This window comes from Columba livia, chromosome 3, assembly GCF_036013475.1.
Source record: "Columba livia isolate bColLiv1 breed racing homer chromosome 3, bColLiv1.pat.W.v2, whole genome shotgun sequence".
Lineage (NCBI taxonomy): Eukaryota > Metazoa > Chordata > Aves > Columbiformes > Columbidae > Columba > Columba livia.
Genome location: NC_088604.1, coordinates 10,571,742 through 10,591,538, shown reverse-complemented (window position 1 = coordinate 10,591,538; position 19,797 = coordinate 10,571,742). Strand labels below are relative to the sequence as shown.

At 38.5% G+C, this 19,797-nt stretch overlaps 1 protein-coding gene across 2 annotated transcripts in view; it reads right to left on the bottom strand.

The window, feature by feature from the left end:
- The window catches only part of LDAH (lipid droplet associated hydrolase), a 125,006-nt gene that overhangs the window by 41,458 nt on the left and 63,751 nt on the right, over positions 1-19,797 (bottom strand). For both annotated transcript variants that reach the window (XM_065055785.1, XM_065055784.1), the window contains exon 5: positions 464-704. In XM_065055785.1, coding sequence (XP_064911857.1) covers positions 464-704 — 241 coding nt within the window. The remainder of the gene's footprint in view (positions 1-463; positions 705-19,797) is intronic.

Below are 19,797 nucleotides of genomic sequence, written 5' to 3'. Positions count from 1 at the left end.
ATTTACCAATATTCCCATTCAGATGATAAAATCTATAGAGCTGGTTAAATCATAGCTTTAAAAACAGATGCAAAAAACCCTTTGTGAAACGTGTTCTGATTTATTTTCACCATCCAACATGAATGAAATGCAAAAAGTAAGTAGACACAAGTAACACAAACTAGATTGCAAACCGGCGTTTCAATCACACTATTGTTAGTAGTATAGGTCAGTTCTCTGTACATATTCTTCGGGGAAATATTTTACTTGCTGTTTTCCCCTTAAGACTTTTTTTTTTTTACCAAATTGACTAATTTGAGATTTTCCTGTACCCACGGTCTTAACTTGAGAAAAGATTAAACTTGTTCTTCAAAATGCATTCATGCTTTAGTACTAAACTTTTGCCCACAAAACTACATCGACATTTACCAAATGCGAACAATAGAACAGTTGGTAACAAAAGAGAAAAATAAAGGGTGCTCACCAATGCAGTCCAGGCTGAAGAGATTCACAGAGGTTGTTATGGAAGATTCATCACAGGTCTTCATTCCTCGCAGAGCAAACCGCACCAGGGAGGCTTTGACTCCCTCTGGCAGAAAGGACAGCAGGTAGACGGGCATGTACAGCACGTAACGAAGTTTGCAGAGCAAAGGGGTCATGAGCTTTCCTTGAGGGGACTGAGCCATCCGCTCGATCGTCGGAAAGAGCAGCACAGAGCGAAGAACCTGTTGGGCCATGAGAAAATGACTGTCAGCAAAGCCCTGCAGCACATCCCAGCCTGGGAGACTTAATTTTTAAATGAGCCTCCACTGGAAATGAAGTTGAGTTTCCAGGCGCGCTGCACCTCAAAAACATAGCCAGGCTTCCTGGGGTGGTCTGGTTAAACTTTTTAAAAGACAAAGCAAAGAAGAATGTGGTTATGAAATGCTCAGTTGTATCGGGTTTGAACTAAGTGCCCAGGAGGGCGAGCACAGCCCCTTGCTCCGGGATGGGGACCCCAGCAGAGGGCAGCAGGCAGGAACCCTCCGCTCAGTCCAGGCAGATTTTTGATGTTAGCAAGAGTACGTGGCTTTTTATGGCATTTGGTGAACTATTTTAAGTAAATCAACCAAAAAAATTACCAAATGTCAGCCACAGTGTCAGTAACCTTACAGTTTGACAGCACACGGAGTTTTACATTTGCACTTCAATATAGGTAAATGTGTTCAGAACAAGAGTCTGAGCTCGCATCCTGTTCAGTGACATGTGTACAGTGGTGCACAATATTGCTCTTTATATGTTCACAGAATCACAAAATGTTAGGTATTGGAAGAGACCTCATAAGATCATCTAGTCCAATCCCTCAGTGAATGAAACAAACATATTATAGAGGTGGTAATTATGTTATGATAACACAGGGTGTTTCAAAAAGATGGACCCAATTTGTTATTATACTGCTTTGAAACTGGGCCCACCTTTTTGAAACACTGTAGAATACACTGTAACCTTAAAAAAGAATGGAATAATTAATTAAAAACACACCCATACTAACTAAAAGTGAATTAATATCCCTACTCTCAAATATATTTCAATGTTAAGATCAAACAAATATTCTAAAACGATATCTGCTTTTTTTTTCTGGAAGTAAAAACATACTATAAGAATTCATATAGGAAAAACCCTGAAAGACACACGACTACAGCACCTGACAGAAGTATCAAAAAAGTAAAGTAAGAGAGAATGTGGACATGGCATTTGAAGACAATTAGGTATAAATCTCTGTCTTTCGTTTGTCACTCAGTGTAAATCAAATACATGTAGTTATATATGTCTGCTTACTGCACATGGCGCTCTACGTATTGCACAAATAATGTAAAAAATATTAAAAAATAATTGGTTTTACTCTCAGATGAGACTCAGCTAATGTATGTCACTGCATCTGTGTGCAGAGCCCCTGGTCTCAGCAGCTCCAGCAGAAGGCAGGACACCCCACCAAGGGATGCTCACAAGGTCTGTGCATTATAACACAACAAACAGGAGAAAATTAGGAAATATCAATAACTTGCCATACTGTACTTTCTATAGTATTTAAAAACCAGACTTGGGAAGTGCTATTTATACCGAATACGGAACTATTTTAAGAAATGCTTCAACCTTCCAGTTGATACTACTTTGGTTTTAGACAAAGAAAAATACATTCTCAGGGAAATCAATCCTGGGCCTCTTTTTATTAAAGGCAACCAGCAGCTGAAGTACAGGAATGCAAGACTTGTACTAAATTATATGGTAGTTTCGTGATATTTCAGCGAGTTGCTGAACTCAAACTGTTGTGATCAAAAGCAGATTTGACCTGCATTCCCAGGCACACATTAATCCTTTGACATCACAGTTTATAGATAGAGGATTAGTTGCTTGGAGTGCTGCACTAACCGCTGAGGGAAGCTGCTAAACCTTGGAGGAAAGAGGACAAACCAAGAAAGCTGTTCCGGTCTCCCGTGCATTCCTGCACTTTTTAATGGCACACAAATTAAAAAGATGGTGGTAAGATGAAGGGCAATTTTATTTAATTTCTTTCTCTTTTTAATCTTTTGCAGACAATAACATAGAAATGTAAAATTCACATTTTTCAGACACTGATCAACTATATCTTAGTTTACCGCTAGTTTCCCAAGACGGGACTTTGCAATGTGCATTGGACTGCAGAATTGCTTAAAGGTGTACTTCAAACTCTTTGAAATACAATTGCAGATACAACAGATTTAACGTATTTTATTATCATCTCACTCATGTTCTTAGAAGTATGTCATATTTGTGTCTTGAAATAAGAGAACTAGAAATATACAGGTAAAATGAAGGAAATTAACGAGATTCAAATGCTCTGCGCCAGTTAATACACTTTTTACTTTTCAAATGCCAGGATCTTATCTATTATGCAATTTACACTAGCGGAAAACAAGCAGATGGCACAGAACTGTACTGGATTCATCACTTTAAGAATTATTAAAAGAGCAGTCATTCTGAAGATGAAAGGACATTCACTACCATAAGCACCAGCTATTGGCGTACCTATGAATGCCACAGTATATACCATTAAGTAATATGTGAAGGTTGATGACACCTTTATTTAGGGAAACCATTCTCATACTTAATGATAGAAGTTTCTTGTGGTAACAATCAGTCAAAATACAAACAATATTACACATCATGAGAGAGAGAAATTCAGATTTACCTGGCTTAAATTACCCCCAATTCGAAGTCCAGTTATTTTTATCGGTTAAGTACAGGGCAAGGCTGGGAGCTGGGTAACTAGAGACAGCAGTCACAGAGACCTGAGCAAAACTGCGGATTTCTGCAAGTTGGCCAGTGAATGTGCAGAAGGCAAAAACGCCTCATTGCCACGAATTGCTGAGAGCTGTGGTCGTATCACCTACCCTTGCTGTGCTTTGGTCAACCTGATAAAAATAGGACATGTATTCTTACATGTTACTGGAATTGTCACTGTTGATTGTTGTGACAATAAACAGTATTTGTAAAACTGTAATTTAACTTATTTAACAGTTATTAATTTAAAATCATATTAAACTGCAAGATTTCAACGTTCAGGATGAGGCACACATTAAATTTTGATGTGTAAGGAATAGATAACTCTTCGGGTTAGTCACCAGGTAGCTGCTTCTACTTTCATCATCAGTTTTTAACTCTTTAAATTACATACAACTCGAGATCTGAATGGTTCAAGGGACTGTAAACTACCTACATAAAGAACATATATATGTTCCTGTACATCTGGACTTTCTATCCAGCTTGCAATCTACCTAAAACAAGATGACAAGGTGACAGCTGAGTACCTTCAAGTCTTCACTAGATAATGGTTATATCAGCATGCTTTTGGATTCACAGAAACAGCTGAAAGCTTTTTTGCTTGGAATAAAATCAGAACAGAGTACAAAAAGACAAACAAGATTACAAATTGTTGTTTATCACCACACAATAGCCTCAACTACACCAGCAAGGGGCTTTAAAAAATGTTTAAGTGGTTTCTTTATCAATACACTAAAAGTACGTAAATCAGATCAAGAAAAAAAAAACCAACAAAACACATTAGTATTTTTAATTAACGGCTTCTACCAAAAGTGTTGAAAGACATTTGTCAGCTATGATTTGAAGTTTGAGTGGGTAATACTACTTGTTACAAGGACTGGTAAACAACAGTGCTGAGGGGGTAACGTCACACCTAAAAACTGGATGCCACGTACAAGCAGTATTCAAAAAACTGACTCGATTTTCAGAGCTGTTAACTCCTGTGATGCCAACGAGAGAAGCTTAATACCTTTGAAATCAAGCAGTGTTGATTATGCACCAGAAATGCTGGTTACACCCTCCTGTGGCCACAGACACCAGCCAAGGGCCTGGAGAGGCCTGTCACACAAAGCTGCTGGTTCTTAATACAGAGTGACGTTCTGCTCAGAGAAACAAAATGGGAGAGAAAAGCCCTCAGGATGTGAAAAGGCAGACGCTGACTGACAGAAAGGAGTAGGAGCCATTTTAAAGATTTGTTTCAGAAGAGACCCCAAGTAGGTGAAATCATTAATTACAGCCGGGCTGTTTCAGTCCCGCATCTTGGCTCACAGGCACCGTTAGATCTCTGTACCATAGTCATAAACCAACAAGACTCTGACCTACTGAAGAAAATATCCCTTCTACACCACCAGAAAGCAAACCTCCTCAGAAATAACCTGCTGGTTCACTCCACTTCAGTGGCAGTAGTGGTCACTGGAGGTTCACACTGACTCTTCAGTGGGGAAGGTTTTGGGATGTATTCACTCCTGCTGAATTATGTGTTCTTAATCACCAGGGGTGTAAAAAAGGGTTAATATAATAGCCACAAACAAAAAGAATCACATAGAATCACAGAATGATTTGGGTTGGAAGGGACCTCTGGAGATCATCCAGTCCAACCCACCTGCTAAAGCAGGTTCACCAGAGCAGATCACACAGGAATGTGTCCAGGTGGGTTTGAATGTCTCCAGAGAATGAGACTCCACAACCTCTCTGGGCAGCCTGTTCCAGGGCTCTGGCACCTCAAAGGAAAGAAGTTTCTCCTCATGTTCAGATGAAACCATCAGTCTGTGCCCGTTGCCCCTCATCCTGTCGTTGGGCACCACTGAAAGGAGTCTGCTCCATCCTCTTGACACCCACCCTTGAGATCTTTATAAACACTGATGAGATCCCCTCTCAGCTTCTCTTCTCCAGGCTGAACAGACCCAGCTCTCTCAGTCTCTCCTCATAAGAAAGATGCTCCAGGCCCCTCATCATTTTTATAGTCCTCCACTGGACTCCCTCCAGTAATTCCTTGTCCTTCTTAAACTGGGGAGCCCAGAACTGTGCCCAGTACTCCAGATATGGCCCCACCAGGGCAAAGTAGAAGGAGAGGAGAACTTCCCTCGACCTGCTGGTCACACTCTTCTTAATGCACCCCAAGATACCATTGGTCTTCTTGGCCACAAGGGCACATTGCTGGCTCATGGTCAACCTGTTGTCAACCAGGACTCTCAGGTCCCTCTCCATAATGCTGCTTTCCAGCTGGACAACTTACTTCTCAGCTGTACTGATGGATGGGAACATAAAGCTCAGACCCTGCACCCGTTGTGCAACGCTGAGCCCACAAAGAACCCCATAGACCAGGAGCAGACACAAGGAGGTGACTGTTTACATTTGATAACAGACCCATTGCAGCGACCGATGCTCGGTGAGGAGCATCCCAGCCCAGCTCCACAGCCACGCAGTCCTATTCTGCAGCAGCAGCATCACTATCTGCACAGCTTCAAATCACAGGCTGGAATGGGTGAGGAAGTTTTATTCAAAATTCCTTCAAAACCCTACAGAAAACAAAAGCTCTTTGTCTGTCAAAAGTAACACTTCTTTAAATATATACTAGTCCATCCCATAAATTAGCTTGTTAGTCCTCTGTTGTTTTGGCAGAGGAAAAGCTATTATCTGTCAGGTGAAAACTTGTAAATTTTTCAGAGATAACATAATGATGCACTTAATGGTAATCTACAGTCTACCCTTGACATGGAGTGCCACATTAATCACAACTTCTTTTACTCAGTATGCAGAAATCTGCCGGCAAAACAAGGAGGGTCAGGGAAGTATTCCCTGCTTTATTATCACAGCTGTGCTGAGCAGATTTCCAAGAAAACGCACAGGACAAACTAGTCAGAGTTGGCTTGGGCTTTCCTCTCACCAAAGATGGACTTTCTGGACTTGACCATTCACTTTGCTTAGTCATTAATTTATATATATAAAAGATGATGTCTATACTACGTTATATAAGATATAGTTATATAATGTATAATTATAGATCATGAAATATAAAATGCAATTTAAAAAACTTTTAATAATTTAGTCTTCTGCTGCTCAAGATGCCGTTTGTTTTGTTGTATCAGCAAGTTGTCTGTCACAGCTCAATATGAACAAAACCTCACCACTGCACGACAGCAAAAGAACTAAATAATGAACACAAGTGACGAAATATTATTTCACTTCTGGTGTCAAATAAGAACATACTGTGTGTACTTTTTTCTATTTTATCTTATGGATCTCCTGTGATCCTAAATAAATGTTTGAGCATATTAAATGGGCAACAGAACAAATATTTCAAACACAGTTACTAGAAAATCTTATCACTGAAAATTCCAAAGTTCTCTATAAGAATTAAGTCCCATAGAGAAGTCTCACCATACTTATTTTAAGGATCAATAAACGTAAATTCAGGAAGTTACATGACTGCACATGAAGATACACACTGTGAAAACAGAAAGATTTAAAACAACTGTATGGTAATTCACAATTCTCTGCTCTAACCAAAGCTTACTTTCCTGGGTAACCAAACCGTTTCTGTAAAACAAAGTGGTAAAAAAAATGTAAATAACCAACATTTTGTAGAAAAGTTTGCATTTTTTTACCACGGTTTGTTAGTGGCTGCTTAGTCCAAGAAAGTCTGTTACCATCTTTTAAAGCCCCCTCTCAAAATGCTGCTGCCAGGCAGCAGCATCTGCACTTCACGCTTTCAAAACAGATTTTCTACATTTCCTAGTTATTGGTGCCCAAATTTTCACTTTGGCACCAGAATAATTTATTTCTTTGTGTTCCTTTCATTCCCAACTTGTCATTATATTACGTATAGTCTATAAGACTAAGTGACAGGAAGGATTTTTTTCTAAGAAAACTTTTGTATGTCAGGAGTAAAATTTGCTCCCTGAAGAGCTTAATTTGTTTTCCAAACAAAATTGTAGTTAGTGTACGCAACCCTGTGAATGTGCAGTTAACATTCTAAATAACAGACTTAAATTTTCTCCGATGGGCAGAAGGAATTCTCGCTCCCCGGGAAAAGCAAACTGAGTGTCACTGACAGGATCACGGCAATGTCTGCCAGCTCGACTTTACTAAGGGGTATTTGAGTTTTCATAGTTTGAGACTGGACTGGATCAAGACTCTTGAACACAGGACCTCCTGGTAGAGTTTTCCCAGGCACACTGAGACTAAGATAAGGATGGAGTTCTTCAAGGAACCGACTCGTGCAGGGCTGTGATCTTCATGGGCAGAATTTCTCTCACAGTGTCTGAGGAAATTACGGTTCAGTTGAGCAGAATTACTTAATGCCATATTTAAGCATGCAATGACCACGTCAGCCTTTTTATGTAGGTGAGGGCACAGTAGCGTAAATGCAACAAGATAACAGCACAGAGCAATGTCTTTAAAGATAAATACTATTTTAAAAGTCAGGATTTTTTTTTTTGCTTTTATACAGACATATGTGAATGCAAATAGTAGTACCCAAGATAAAAACTGTTAGCATATTAATGTCAATATAATGCTAAGGACTAAACACAAAAGCATGCAAGCAGCCCACAAAATCCATTAGCCAAATAAACTGTGGTTTGAGTTTTGCTTGACAACTTCTGTGTGGTTACCACACACACACACTGCCCAGGTACATGCTTCCAATTCTTTGCTTAATAAATACAGCAAAACCATCCAGTACACTTGTTACATGAATATTAAGGACATCTTACGCTAAAAAAGCAAATTCATGATACAGAGTAATGAAAAATACAGAACACGCTGATAGACATCTTGTGAAGTTGTATATCATCTCCACAACTTCACAGTATTCTTCTGCGGTGTTAACCTTAAAATATAAGGTCGTATTAAGATTTTATTTTTTTTTTTAAAGGGAAGATTAAGCAGTTGTACTGTCAATGTTGTCCTCAGTGATATTAGAGAAAGTCACTATTCATAAATGGCACACAAATATATGTAAGACAAGCAACAGTTAATGAAATTTAAGGGGAAAGTTCCTTTTTGTGTATGCTGGTTCATTAATCACCAGTTCTCTTGTGCCTTCCTTTGATGTAATCAAATGCAATGCGATGGATCACAACAAACTGAATTGTTATCTCTCCCCACCCTACAGGCTCTTTCACAATGTCAAAACTTTCTCCTCAGTTTTCATGACTTAATCAGAGAAATGTTATTTAAAAAAACATTAAGGAGCACATCCTGCTTTCATACTCTGCCCCTGCTATATCCTTTGCCTATGTCACCATTTCTGGGACAAGTTAGTTGAAGGCATTCTTTTAGCTGTGGCACATAGCGCAGCAACAAACAGCCATGCTATTCCTTACTAATGAAATGCAGAAGTAAAATTAATATGCCAAACCACCTCACAGGCAGCTAAGCTGTGCTGTAGTTTTTACAGACTATCCTGATAAAAGAAGACAGGAGTAATTTAAGATACAAGCAGACATTAACTTTTAGCTGATTCTATTCAATGCCAGGAAAGCAGAAAAAACAACGTCCCAGCTGATGGACTCCCTTATGTAAACCAACAGAACTACAATGAATTCTTGTCAGCAGCAAAGAGTCTCCTTAATTGAGCTGTGTATCTAGAACAGCTTTGCTTCTGTTCTGTGTGGTAAAAGTAAGAATTTAGCAGAAAAAGCAATTAGTAGGATGCCTTGAAAATAAAAGTTAATGTACCTGTTCCACAGCATTTTAAAAATTATACTTTCTGTCCATTTATCACTCATACTAACATACAGTTTCTTATATTCAATATATCCACTATTATCATATAAATTATACCTCCTTCAACATCTGAATTTGACTCACTATATTCAAATATATATAAACCACACATTTTTCAAATGAATGAAAACTTTGGTTTATTTTTTTACTATTTTCTTGCAGATTCTCCTTGATGATATTCTCATCTGTTCAAAATGCTCTACAGTGATCACGAAGCTTTTCCCTGTCCTGGCACCCTCTTTATTTAACATACATTATCCAATTTTATTTGAAGTACGTCTTAATTGCCCCAAGCCTCCAGTGCTTCCTGGCAGTTCCACTTGGATGGAAACAACATTCAAGGACCAGCATTTTTTTAATGTATTTGTATTTTGAACTGTAGTCTTCAGTGTAACAGCGAATACAGTGCTGGATTCAATGATTACGACCTTAGGCATGTGGGCTCGAGTGTCATTTGCACCAAGGTGAGGTGTGACTAAATTTATGTCTACTTTAAGGCCACTTTGCACTGACTTAGAATAAATTTGATTCTGAGCCTTATATGTTGGAATACTGTACCCAAACTCATTGGACCAGCCATATGACGAGTCCTTTTAAAATGTGAATCAGATTTCTGCAGTGGTAACTTTGCTTAATGTTATCAGGAGTACACTAAAACTCATTCTGCAGAGTTTAATTACAGAAGAACTGAAATGGGATGACAATACCAAGTGAGAGACATGAAAATCTTGGTAGTATCTAACTTCAGCTTCCAAGAGTAAGAAATTTCTTTGCCAAAGATGTGACTGGTCGCAGGCAGAGTAAACAAAAAGGCAGAGGCCTAAGGAGGCCGCAGCGCGGTCGATATCCTGCTGAACGCTTCTGGATTCCACCTACTGTCCAACTGGGTGTGTGATCTTGCTCCTGTTGAAACTAGTCACAAAATCTCCATCAATGTGGTGGCCTTAGTTCTGCCCCATGAATAAATTCTGGTGAAATTACTTACTTTTCAGTCATTAAGAATGGCAGTCTGTAGTCAATTCAGATCTCACCAAAGACACAATATTCCCTGCTTTAGAGACCACGATTCTCTTATCTATTCTTGGACAGACAGATCAAGACCTTGGCTGCCGTTAAACACTTATCGTGGTAGTTACAGAACAACTTCTTGCATTGAGAAGTAAATGGAGACCTTTCACAATTCCCTTTGAAATCAATGTGCTTTCAATCACATCTTTCAGGAGATTTGTCAGTATCTTCTGCAATACCTGATTTCCAATGCTGGAAACTGTTTAATGGCAACAGGAGAGGGACCATCCCGACCTCACCTTACAAGTGGGTCACAGCACAGGAAAAAATAATCTGTTGTTTTATATTACTCGAAATATTTTCCAGTAAGAAGTACTTCCAGATGAAGCCTAGAATTCTGCTAAACCTACAAAAGGCTAGAACCCAGAAGTGTTCTCTACAGACACTGCAAACCATTTCTTAGCAGGTCAGCTCTACATACTGAACTATTTGCGAATTATTAAAAATATTAAAAATATTAAACACACACACTGTTCATTACATTTACTAGTCTCACAGGGCTGAAATGCAAATTACTCTGTACTACAAATATTTAGGTAACTGAAGACTTGCCCAAAATGTTTGGAAAAAAAAAAAAGCCTTTTTATGGGTTAAGGTAATAATGAGAAAACTGTTCTCCCAAAAATCTGTATCTTATTGTTGGCCTGGAAATAGTTTAATAGAGAAAATATTCATTGACAGAGCAGTATTTTACATAGAGAATTAAGCCCCATCAAAGTGGGCAATATCATTCCATCTACAAGGAAAGTGCCAGAGAAGACAGCCAAAATTTGCAACGGTGTGATAATACCAGCAGGGATGGATTTGTTGCTATTATGATTAAAGCATATAAACAGAAGAAGATTAGGAGGGGTGAGAGTGAAAAGAGAGGAAGAATAGTTTATTGGTTGGAAGAAGGGCAGGGAGAAGCTTATGTTGGAATGCCGTGTCACAGTTACACACCATAAAGCTTTCAGTTGCTCCCATTACATGAATGTCAGAAAGCAGCTGCCACTTTCCAGGAGAAATTCTTTCCATTTTCATTTTGGAAGTACATGGTGGGATTTTTTTTCCAGTGTAGCACTCCCATGAGATCACTGCATTGCATCTGCAGGTACCCTTATGGTACGCAGACTGGTAAATGCGCTCCTTGTAGATGTGCTCTGAGACACCACCTATGATGAACCATAGAATCATAGAAACGTTTTGGTTGGAAAAGATCCTCAGGATCATCGAGTCCAAGCATTAACACTGGCACTGAACCTTGTCCCTAAGAACCTCATCTACGCGTCTTTTAAATACATCCAGGGATGGTGACTCCACCACTTCCCTGGGCAGCCTGTTCCAATGCCTGACAACCCTTTCTGTGACAAAATTTTTCCTAATATCCAATCTAAACCTCCCCTGGTGCAACTTGAGGCCATTTCCTCTTGTCCTATCACTTGCTGCTTGGGAGAAGAGACCAACCCCCTCCATGCTACAACCTCCTTTCAGGCAGTTGTAGACAGTGATAAGGTCTTACCTCAGCCTTCTTTTCTCCAGGTTGAACAGCCCCAGTTCCCTCAGCAGTCTTGTGCTCCAGATCCCTCACCAGCTTTGTTGCCCTTCTCTGAACTCTCTCCAGCACCTCAATATCTTTACTGTCCTGAGGGGCCCAAAACCAAACAAGTTGGGGCCTCACCAGTGCAGGACCTGGCACTTGGCCTTGTTGAACCTCAGACAATTGGCCTTGGCCCAAAAGTGACCAGTAACATGCCCTTAAAGTAGAGAGACGGCTCAGCAAGAAAAGAAGTATTAAGAACCGGACTTTCTGCTGTCTTGAACCAACTGCTTTCACAGTCATCAATGTACAGCCATACCTAGCATACAACAACAACTCATTCTGTTTGAGGAAAAGCGGCTGAAGAAAGTGAATGAGAAACCAGCCCTGCGATTATAATCTCATTTTGCTGATGAAAAGAGAAAGTCATGATTTTCCATCAGAGCCTTGAGATCCTTGGACTTGTATTTTTAAGGGCTCCATGTAAGACATTTTGAAGGGCACCCAGTCAACACAAGCCCACAGCCCTGCTTGGCTAGAAGGCTTAGTAAACATATAAGAAAAGCTGAACTGACAGATGATGTCAGGAGTTCTGTCCATTCACATTTTAACCATTTTAAGTGGCTTATTTAATGACATCGTCTGAAGAAGAAGAGTAGAACAAGTCTGACTCATGATATCAGTGAGGAACAGATGGATGAGTGAGCCAGGAATGATACACTGGGAAGAAATGGAACTCACCAGCTAAACTTTGTATTTTTGTGAAAGAAAGAAAAGACAAAAGTAATATTTGAGGTTCAAGATAGAACTTACACCCCAAAATCTTGTCAGAAGAAGAGAAAAAGAGAGGAGAGAGTGAGGAATTCTCTCAGTCAGCTCATTTTTCCATACTTTCCTTACATTTCCCAGAACTATAAGCAATTTAAATAATAGGGAAAACTGCAAAATTCCTTGCTTCGCAATACTACAGACTGCTCCTAGCCTTAATTATTATGACAAATTATTATGACAAATATAAGTAGGAATCTGCTAAAAGAGCAAAATTATCATATCTAATTTATCACACAAATAAAACTGGTCATCAGGTAGAAATGCTTTTAGTGCGACCGGGAACAGGAATTCGGAGAATATCTTTCTATTGCCAATGCCAGATAAAAAGTCTGAACTCTGCCAGATGCCATTAAATGTCATAATTCAAATTATATTTATTGAGATTTGGGGTTTGTACCTTTCATTTCAGTAAAATAGACTTAGAGTAGTCACACTGCTGCTTTAAAATAAAGGAGCAGAAATTTAATGTTTTTAAGAACAATTAGGCCACAGTGAATTCTACTCCTTATAGAAAATTATGCTTCATTTTGGAATTTGAAATGGAGTGGAATGTTCTTACAATTTTCCAGTGACTAGAAATGTTTTAACAAAGTTATTAGAAGCATTTTTCCGTTAACATTAATTGAAATTTCTTACAGGACTCCAAAGGTAACAAGTTTATTAAATATATTTGTGGTTCCTGGACTTCCACTTAAATGTATACTTAACACTGAATTCCACATGAAAGACCAAACTCCAAAGATTTTCTTTTTAATTTCACAGTTAAATAGACTTGCATGCGAACAACAGAAATCAAGCATTTCAAATATTTCTATGTTGAAATAAAAGGAAAAGGAAGTGGACTTCTATTGCATTTAATTTTGAAGATAACATCATAAGAGCATAGAGGGTGATTCTTAGGAAGAAATCTAGGGCTCAATTTGGTTCTCTAAACACAGCTGTACAGTCACTCAACACATCCTCAAGTTCCTGCTACATTGTGGCACTGGCAAAAATTCCCCTAAAATAATCAGTAATCAAAAAAATACTAAAAAGACAGGGAAAAGAAAAATATCTATTCTCTAGTATTTATCTGAACTTTAGAAACAGCCTAAATGTGTGATTTAAGGTCAAGTTCTTATAACTGTTCTGTATAAATTTTGTGTATTTTTCCGATTCCTCCCACTCCAGCAGTGAACTCTTCAAATAGGATGTAGCATTTGCCAAGGCAGAGGGACACATTTTTCCACTCTAGCTTCTAAAGCGAGCATCCCTAGACTCCACTGTAGACCACGGAGAATGAACAAATTAACAATATGCTGGAGCTGGAAATATGTGTTAGTTAAAGCACTGTCCATTCTAAGTAATCTCTTCTAACCAGGAGATCCAAGCCAAGTCCTTCCCCTGCTAGATGATCACACAAGATGAGAGGCAAGAGCTGATCAACTTCTTTGTTAAGGGTTCAGGATTGCCAGTGAAATTACATTTTAGTATAGAGCTTCTAGGAACAGATATTGAGTCCTAGAGTAATAGCCATGCTCAAAGTTTAACTACATGCTCGCAAAGTCTGTTCAAAAATTCCACTTTGTCCCTTCACATGCTCCTTTCATGAACAATTCTTTAATTCTCTGCTTTCCTGTTTTTTCTACTCGATTTTGAATTAGCATGAAAACCGCTGATTTCTAGCCGTATTGTCTTCTGTAAAGGCATATTAATTGCTGTAGAAAAACAAAACAAATTTAAGCTCTGTATGACATATCTTGATACTGAATTTTGATTGTTTAGTCCAGCTTTCTAAATAGCGGATCTCTGATTTTCAAGTACTGCGCATACACATCTGCGACCAGGATTTCAGAAGATCCCACCCTTCAGCACCAAAAGTTCTCTGGGAAATCCGGCTTTCAAAAGGGTGTTGAGCTCTTCTGAAAACATGACCTATAAATCCTAATTGTTTTTGAAATTCACTTCTTGTTATATGCTTATGAATCCCTCACTTTTATAGAATCATTTCACTTTGTTATTATGACATGAATCCAAATTTTTAGAGATTCAAAATAACAAGATTTTATGAACAAATCTGTAAAAATCCACAGTACTTAATAAATCCTGTTATTCTGCCATTTACCATTCTAGCCATCTTTTTCTTTTTAGTCCTTAATTTCCTCTTCATTCTCATGTTTGACTTTGGATTCTTGATGAATGATCACAGAGTCCGTTTTTCAGTTTATTTTTCTTCCTTTTCTGTTTGTACATTTGGCTACTTTAATGTCTTTTAACTTCCTAGAAAAAATAATTTTTATAGGCTTATTTGAATTCTGACTGCGTACATCTGAAATCAGATGTTGCATTAGCAGTGGAATAAACACACACAATGTTATTAAAAAATTCAATCAAAATTATTATACTTATGTTTTCCTATTTGCAATCATCACAGACCGAAATCTTGATTTTTCATATTGTTTCCATATTCAACTGAGCTGTAAAATAAATACATCAAAGAAGGTGACAAGTTGAACTGAACATTATGAACAAAATACGATTTTCCTCAGAAAGTCTTGGGAATTCATTTTTTCCTTAGGCCTTATGACAAGGTGATGAGCTAAACAAGCTAATCTTGATGCAATGGCACTATTGACTCCGAATCCTCACTCTTAAAAATGTGATCCATGTGAAAACCTGAAACATGTATTCATATGTTAGGTAATTACGTTCTGATGAATATACTGCTGCTGAGTTTGTCAAGCCTGTCTTTCAATTGCAACAGACACAAATTTTAATTAAATTTGCACTTGTGCTTTTAATTATCACTCTACTATTTACCAACCTCCTGTGACCTTATCATAGAACCACAGAATCATTTCAGTTGGAAGAGACCCTCAGGATCATTGAGTCCAACCATAATCTTGACCATTTCTGGACTGTAAATTTTGCCGACTCTGCAAAGTACTGAATTATATGTAATCCAGTATTTCCCATAAAGTTCCAGGCCTGAGCAGGTGGCATCTACCTACTTCATCCACCTCAAAACCACACAAGCTATGCTATGTATACACATGGCAGCACTGTTCAGAAATGAGTTGTTTGCAAAATACATATAAGGCAGTATTAAGAATGAATTATATTTCAAAAGACTTCACTAGAAGGCAAAACAGAGCTTTAATACTTTGTACCTTATCTTTCTGGTATCTGTATTTCTGGTTTTAGGAGAGATATTTAGGAATCAAATGATAAGACAAACTGTCAGTCTTTGGCATTTATTTGGTAGATACAAAAAGAGCAGATTTAAAAATGAGTTTTGTTTAATCTAACATATAACCCTTTTTTATCTACTCTTAAGCTTGTCACATTGCAATCTTTAAGCTTTTTCTTTTCTAAACTGACTTTCTATACTGATGTTTTTCGGTCTGACACCCAACTCAACTAGGCAAACCCACAACTCAGCCACCCCTTCTCGAGTGTTGACAGTATGATGAACCACAGCTTCCATGTGGCTGAGATGAGCTGAGCCATGGTGTACTAACACAATATAACAGAAACATGGCACAAAATACCAGTGAGCAGAATAAAACAAAGCAGTTGAAATCAAAGTTAATTTCAAAAAGCTTTATTTGGACCAGATAATTAGGCATGAGCTTTGGCCCAGTAGGCTGAACAAGCACCATAAGCCTAACCCAACGCTTCCATTCATGTGTTCTTGCTGTACTCTAGGTTTTGGTTGACAAGTTTAAGATCTCAATCACAAAGAAGATCTTGAAAAGGGGCATAGTTCAACAGGTAATCCTTCTCAACAGGGAACTTTAAAATTTTGCATGTTCCTGATCTTAAAGCTTTGTTGCCAAAAAATCAAGAATTTGATCATTATTCGCTGGTAACTTGACACTCACCTTTCCTTGTTTCTTGCTTGCTACCCCTACAGTTACAAGGAAGAACAAGTCTGGTTTGCAGACAGGGCAGATATATAAAGTAGAGCCCTCTGGAAATCTCTTTTACTTTTAGTATCTCTCCCTTTTTTGTGAGGAGTGGAGAGAACTTCAAAGCATAAATCTTATTATCTCATTCTAGAGGGGACTGGACTGTAAACTAGCAGACAGTTACATACTGTTGACTACAAGATATTTGGTTAATATAAGAGTCTGAAGATGGCATCATGTGTAACAGATGACACAATGGATGGTTAAAAGCTAATTTCTCTGCTTAAGAAAGCAGAGAACAGAAAAGCAGACAGACACAAAGCCACAATGGCCAGGTATGTTCATACCACGACCGAAGGCTCTTCTCAAGTTCTTAATCACATTTCAGTTCCTGATAGTTATTGGCTTATAATTGATAGTTCACGGCACTTCGGCTTATTTAATTTGCCCTCAGGCATTTTTACAAATGAAGACGTACCACCTTCAACAGTTTATCGCTCATGACAGTTTAACTTTACTAAATTTTTTTTGTACCTTTGAGATATTTCACATTCTTTTGTCCACTAAATTACAAGGTGGGTTGTTTTCTGTGAAGAGTAACGTCAGGCAGACCTGTGCAGCACATGGCAACCTGGACAGTGCCTGCTCCTATTTACAAAGGTGGCATCCAGTGAAAGTTATACAAAAAATCCCATCTGCCTGTTGATTGCTGCCTTTTCTTACAGTTTACATTTTTAATGCTTTATTTTGGTGGCAACATGCAGAACATAATATGACTGGGGCCATTAGGACTAGAGAGTCTGTCATCAAGCCAGAGAAAATAATGGTTGCTAATGGTCTCTTGGGTGAGCTGACACTCTCAAGCCCATTCCAGAACTACCAGCCTTATGCCAATGATGTTCTAGACTTTTGTTGAGCTTTTAAATTCAGGCCAGTGGCCTTTCATGAGTGTCTCAGTCAAAAGTCAGTACCTCTCTAATAAATCTTTGTTTGCCATGAACTCACCCACTATTGCTCTTTGCTTTGCAGACTCCCACCCCAAAGAGAGAATTTATGTTTGTCTTCACCTTTCACATGATGGTTGTTTCCATTTTTAACTCTTTTTTTAAAAAATCTCCCCATAAATCTTTGTAGAAAATTCCTTGATGCTTCACAACCACAGTATCTTATTTATTTTATTTGGTCAGGTTTAATAAATCATCTGCATTACGTCTTGCTTTGTCCAAATAGGAGAGCTGCACAATGTTTGCACATGCATCAAGTTCACATTGCTTACTTTTACTGGCTATTCCGCTAGATTTACTGATATTGCCTGAGGTGTCACTGAGAGAATGTACCTGTCAGAACTTTTTGTCATCTGTTGCAAGGTGGATTATGCAGCCTCTGCAATGTGTCTATCACCAGCTCTGCCCTGGTGAGACCGCACCTGGAATATTGTGTCCAGTTCTGGGCCCCTCAGTTCCAGAAGGACAGGGAACTGCTGGAGAGAGTCCAGCGCAGGGCAACAAAGATGATGAAGGGAGTGGAGCATCTCTCTTATGAGGAAAGGCTGAGGGAGCTGGGGCTCTTTAGCTTGGAGAAGAGGAGACTGAGGGGTGACCTTATTAATGTTTATAAACATATAAAGGGTGAGTGCCATGAGGATGAAGCCAGGCTCTTCTCAGTGTCAAACAATGATAGGACAAGGGGTAATGGGATCAAGATGGAACACAAGAGGTTCCACTTAAATTTGAGAAAAAACTTCTTCTCAGTGAGGGTGACAGACACTGGAACAGGCTGCCCAGGGGGTTGTGGAGTCTCCTGCTCTGGAGACATTCAAAACCCGCCTGGACACATTTCTGTGTAGCCTCATCTAAGTGTTCCTGCCCCAGCAGGGGGATTGGACTAGATGATCTTTTGAGGTCCATTCCAATCCCAAACATTCTGTGATTCTGTGAACTAAATCAAACTGTAGTGTAACTGCTGGCTCAGACCACGTGTGCTTCTTTGTATATGGTCTCAAAGGCTTCCTTTCTATCAAGAACTGATAGAACTGTCAAAAATGCATGTTTATTACAGAAATAGTCCAGTTCAGTGACCACCTTAAGTTGGTCATCTGTAAAGTTAAATTAACACACGTCTCACTGAAGACAAAACTGTGTTAGATTCCTTCTTTTTTTACTCCCTCAACACTTAAAGGGGGATGAAGGTAGGTGTGTTTCAGCCCAACGTTGTTTGCTTATTTTTTTAATACGCAGCTCATTTACCTGGAATGGACAGACTGAAGGAGAAGAAAAATACATCAGACTTAGTTTAGTTTTATATTATGGTGTAGAAATGTGCAGGTCTCTTCACAAGACACACATTTCTTTGAAATGTGTACCAATTCCCTTCTGAGGTCTGCTAAATATAGCCATCTATTTTTTTCCTGCATAATAATTTTGCGAATGTTGTCATTGGGTTTGTGTTACGGTAAGTCTTTTACTTATTTTATTTTTTATGTTGGTTTTTGTTTGTTTTTTTTTTTTCCACTTTATTATTTAAGCTTGCAAGTAACATTAAATTCATGTAAAAATAGCATTTCTCTATTCAGTTTCTCCAGATCATGATCCTTACTGCTACACATAACCACATTTCCATATTCCACTCATCACTGCAATCCATTAAGGAACCAAGAGCAAATGGTTCTCAGCAAGGACAGATCGACACAAGGCTGCACAAACCAAGGACATTCATTCAAGCTTCTACTGTGCTGTTGGTTACACCAGTTACACCACATCCTGGCACACAGGTATAAAGCATAATCCTCTACATGAGAGAAGACATCTTCTCTCTTCAGAAATCGTCTAGTGATTTTTCTATTTTATGCAGTCTCACTGTACTCTTAAAAGATCTGAGACCACCTTACTTTTGTAAGAGAGCATGCAAGGTGGTAAAAAATATATTTGTATATTTTAAACGTTACAATCATCAGTTGAGGTCATCAGAAGTGAATTTACTCAGACAACAACTATGTAAAGTGACTTTGTTAAAAGTACCGTGACATAATTTAGGTAATCAGCATTTGAGTTAGATGCCATTATGTTAAATAGAACTTTCAAAAAAAAGGGACAAAACCTTATATTCTTGTTTATCTCAGGTACTTTTATAATTTCATTTTCTTTCTATTTTCAAACACACTACAGCTTCTAAGGAGTCAGAATCTGCTAAATTAGTGTCCTTTCAGAAGATATTTTCTGTAATGATGACACCACCACTGTTGAATCACATACTTACCTTCTAATCTCAGCAAAACAGGAACGGAACAAATGTCATTGTCTTCACACAGCCTTTCCCTCATCCATTCATGCTGCTGAAAAGATTCCCCCATTATCGCAAAGGTCAGACATGCTTAGCAGTTCCTGTACCATTAAAAAATCTCCCTCTTTTAATCTTGTAGTCCCTGTGGATTTCCAGTGA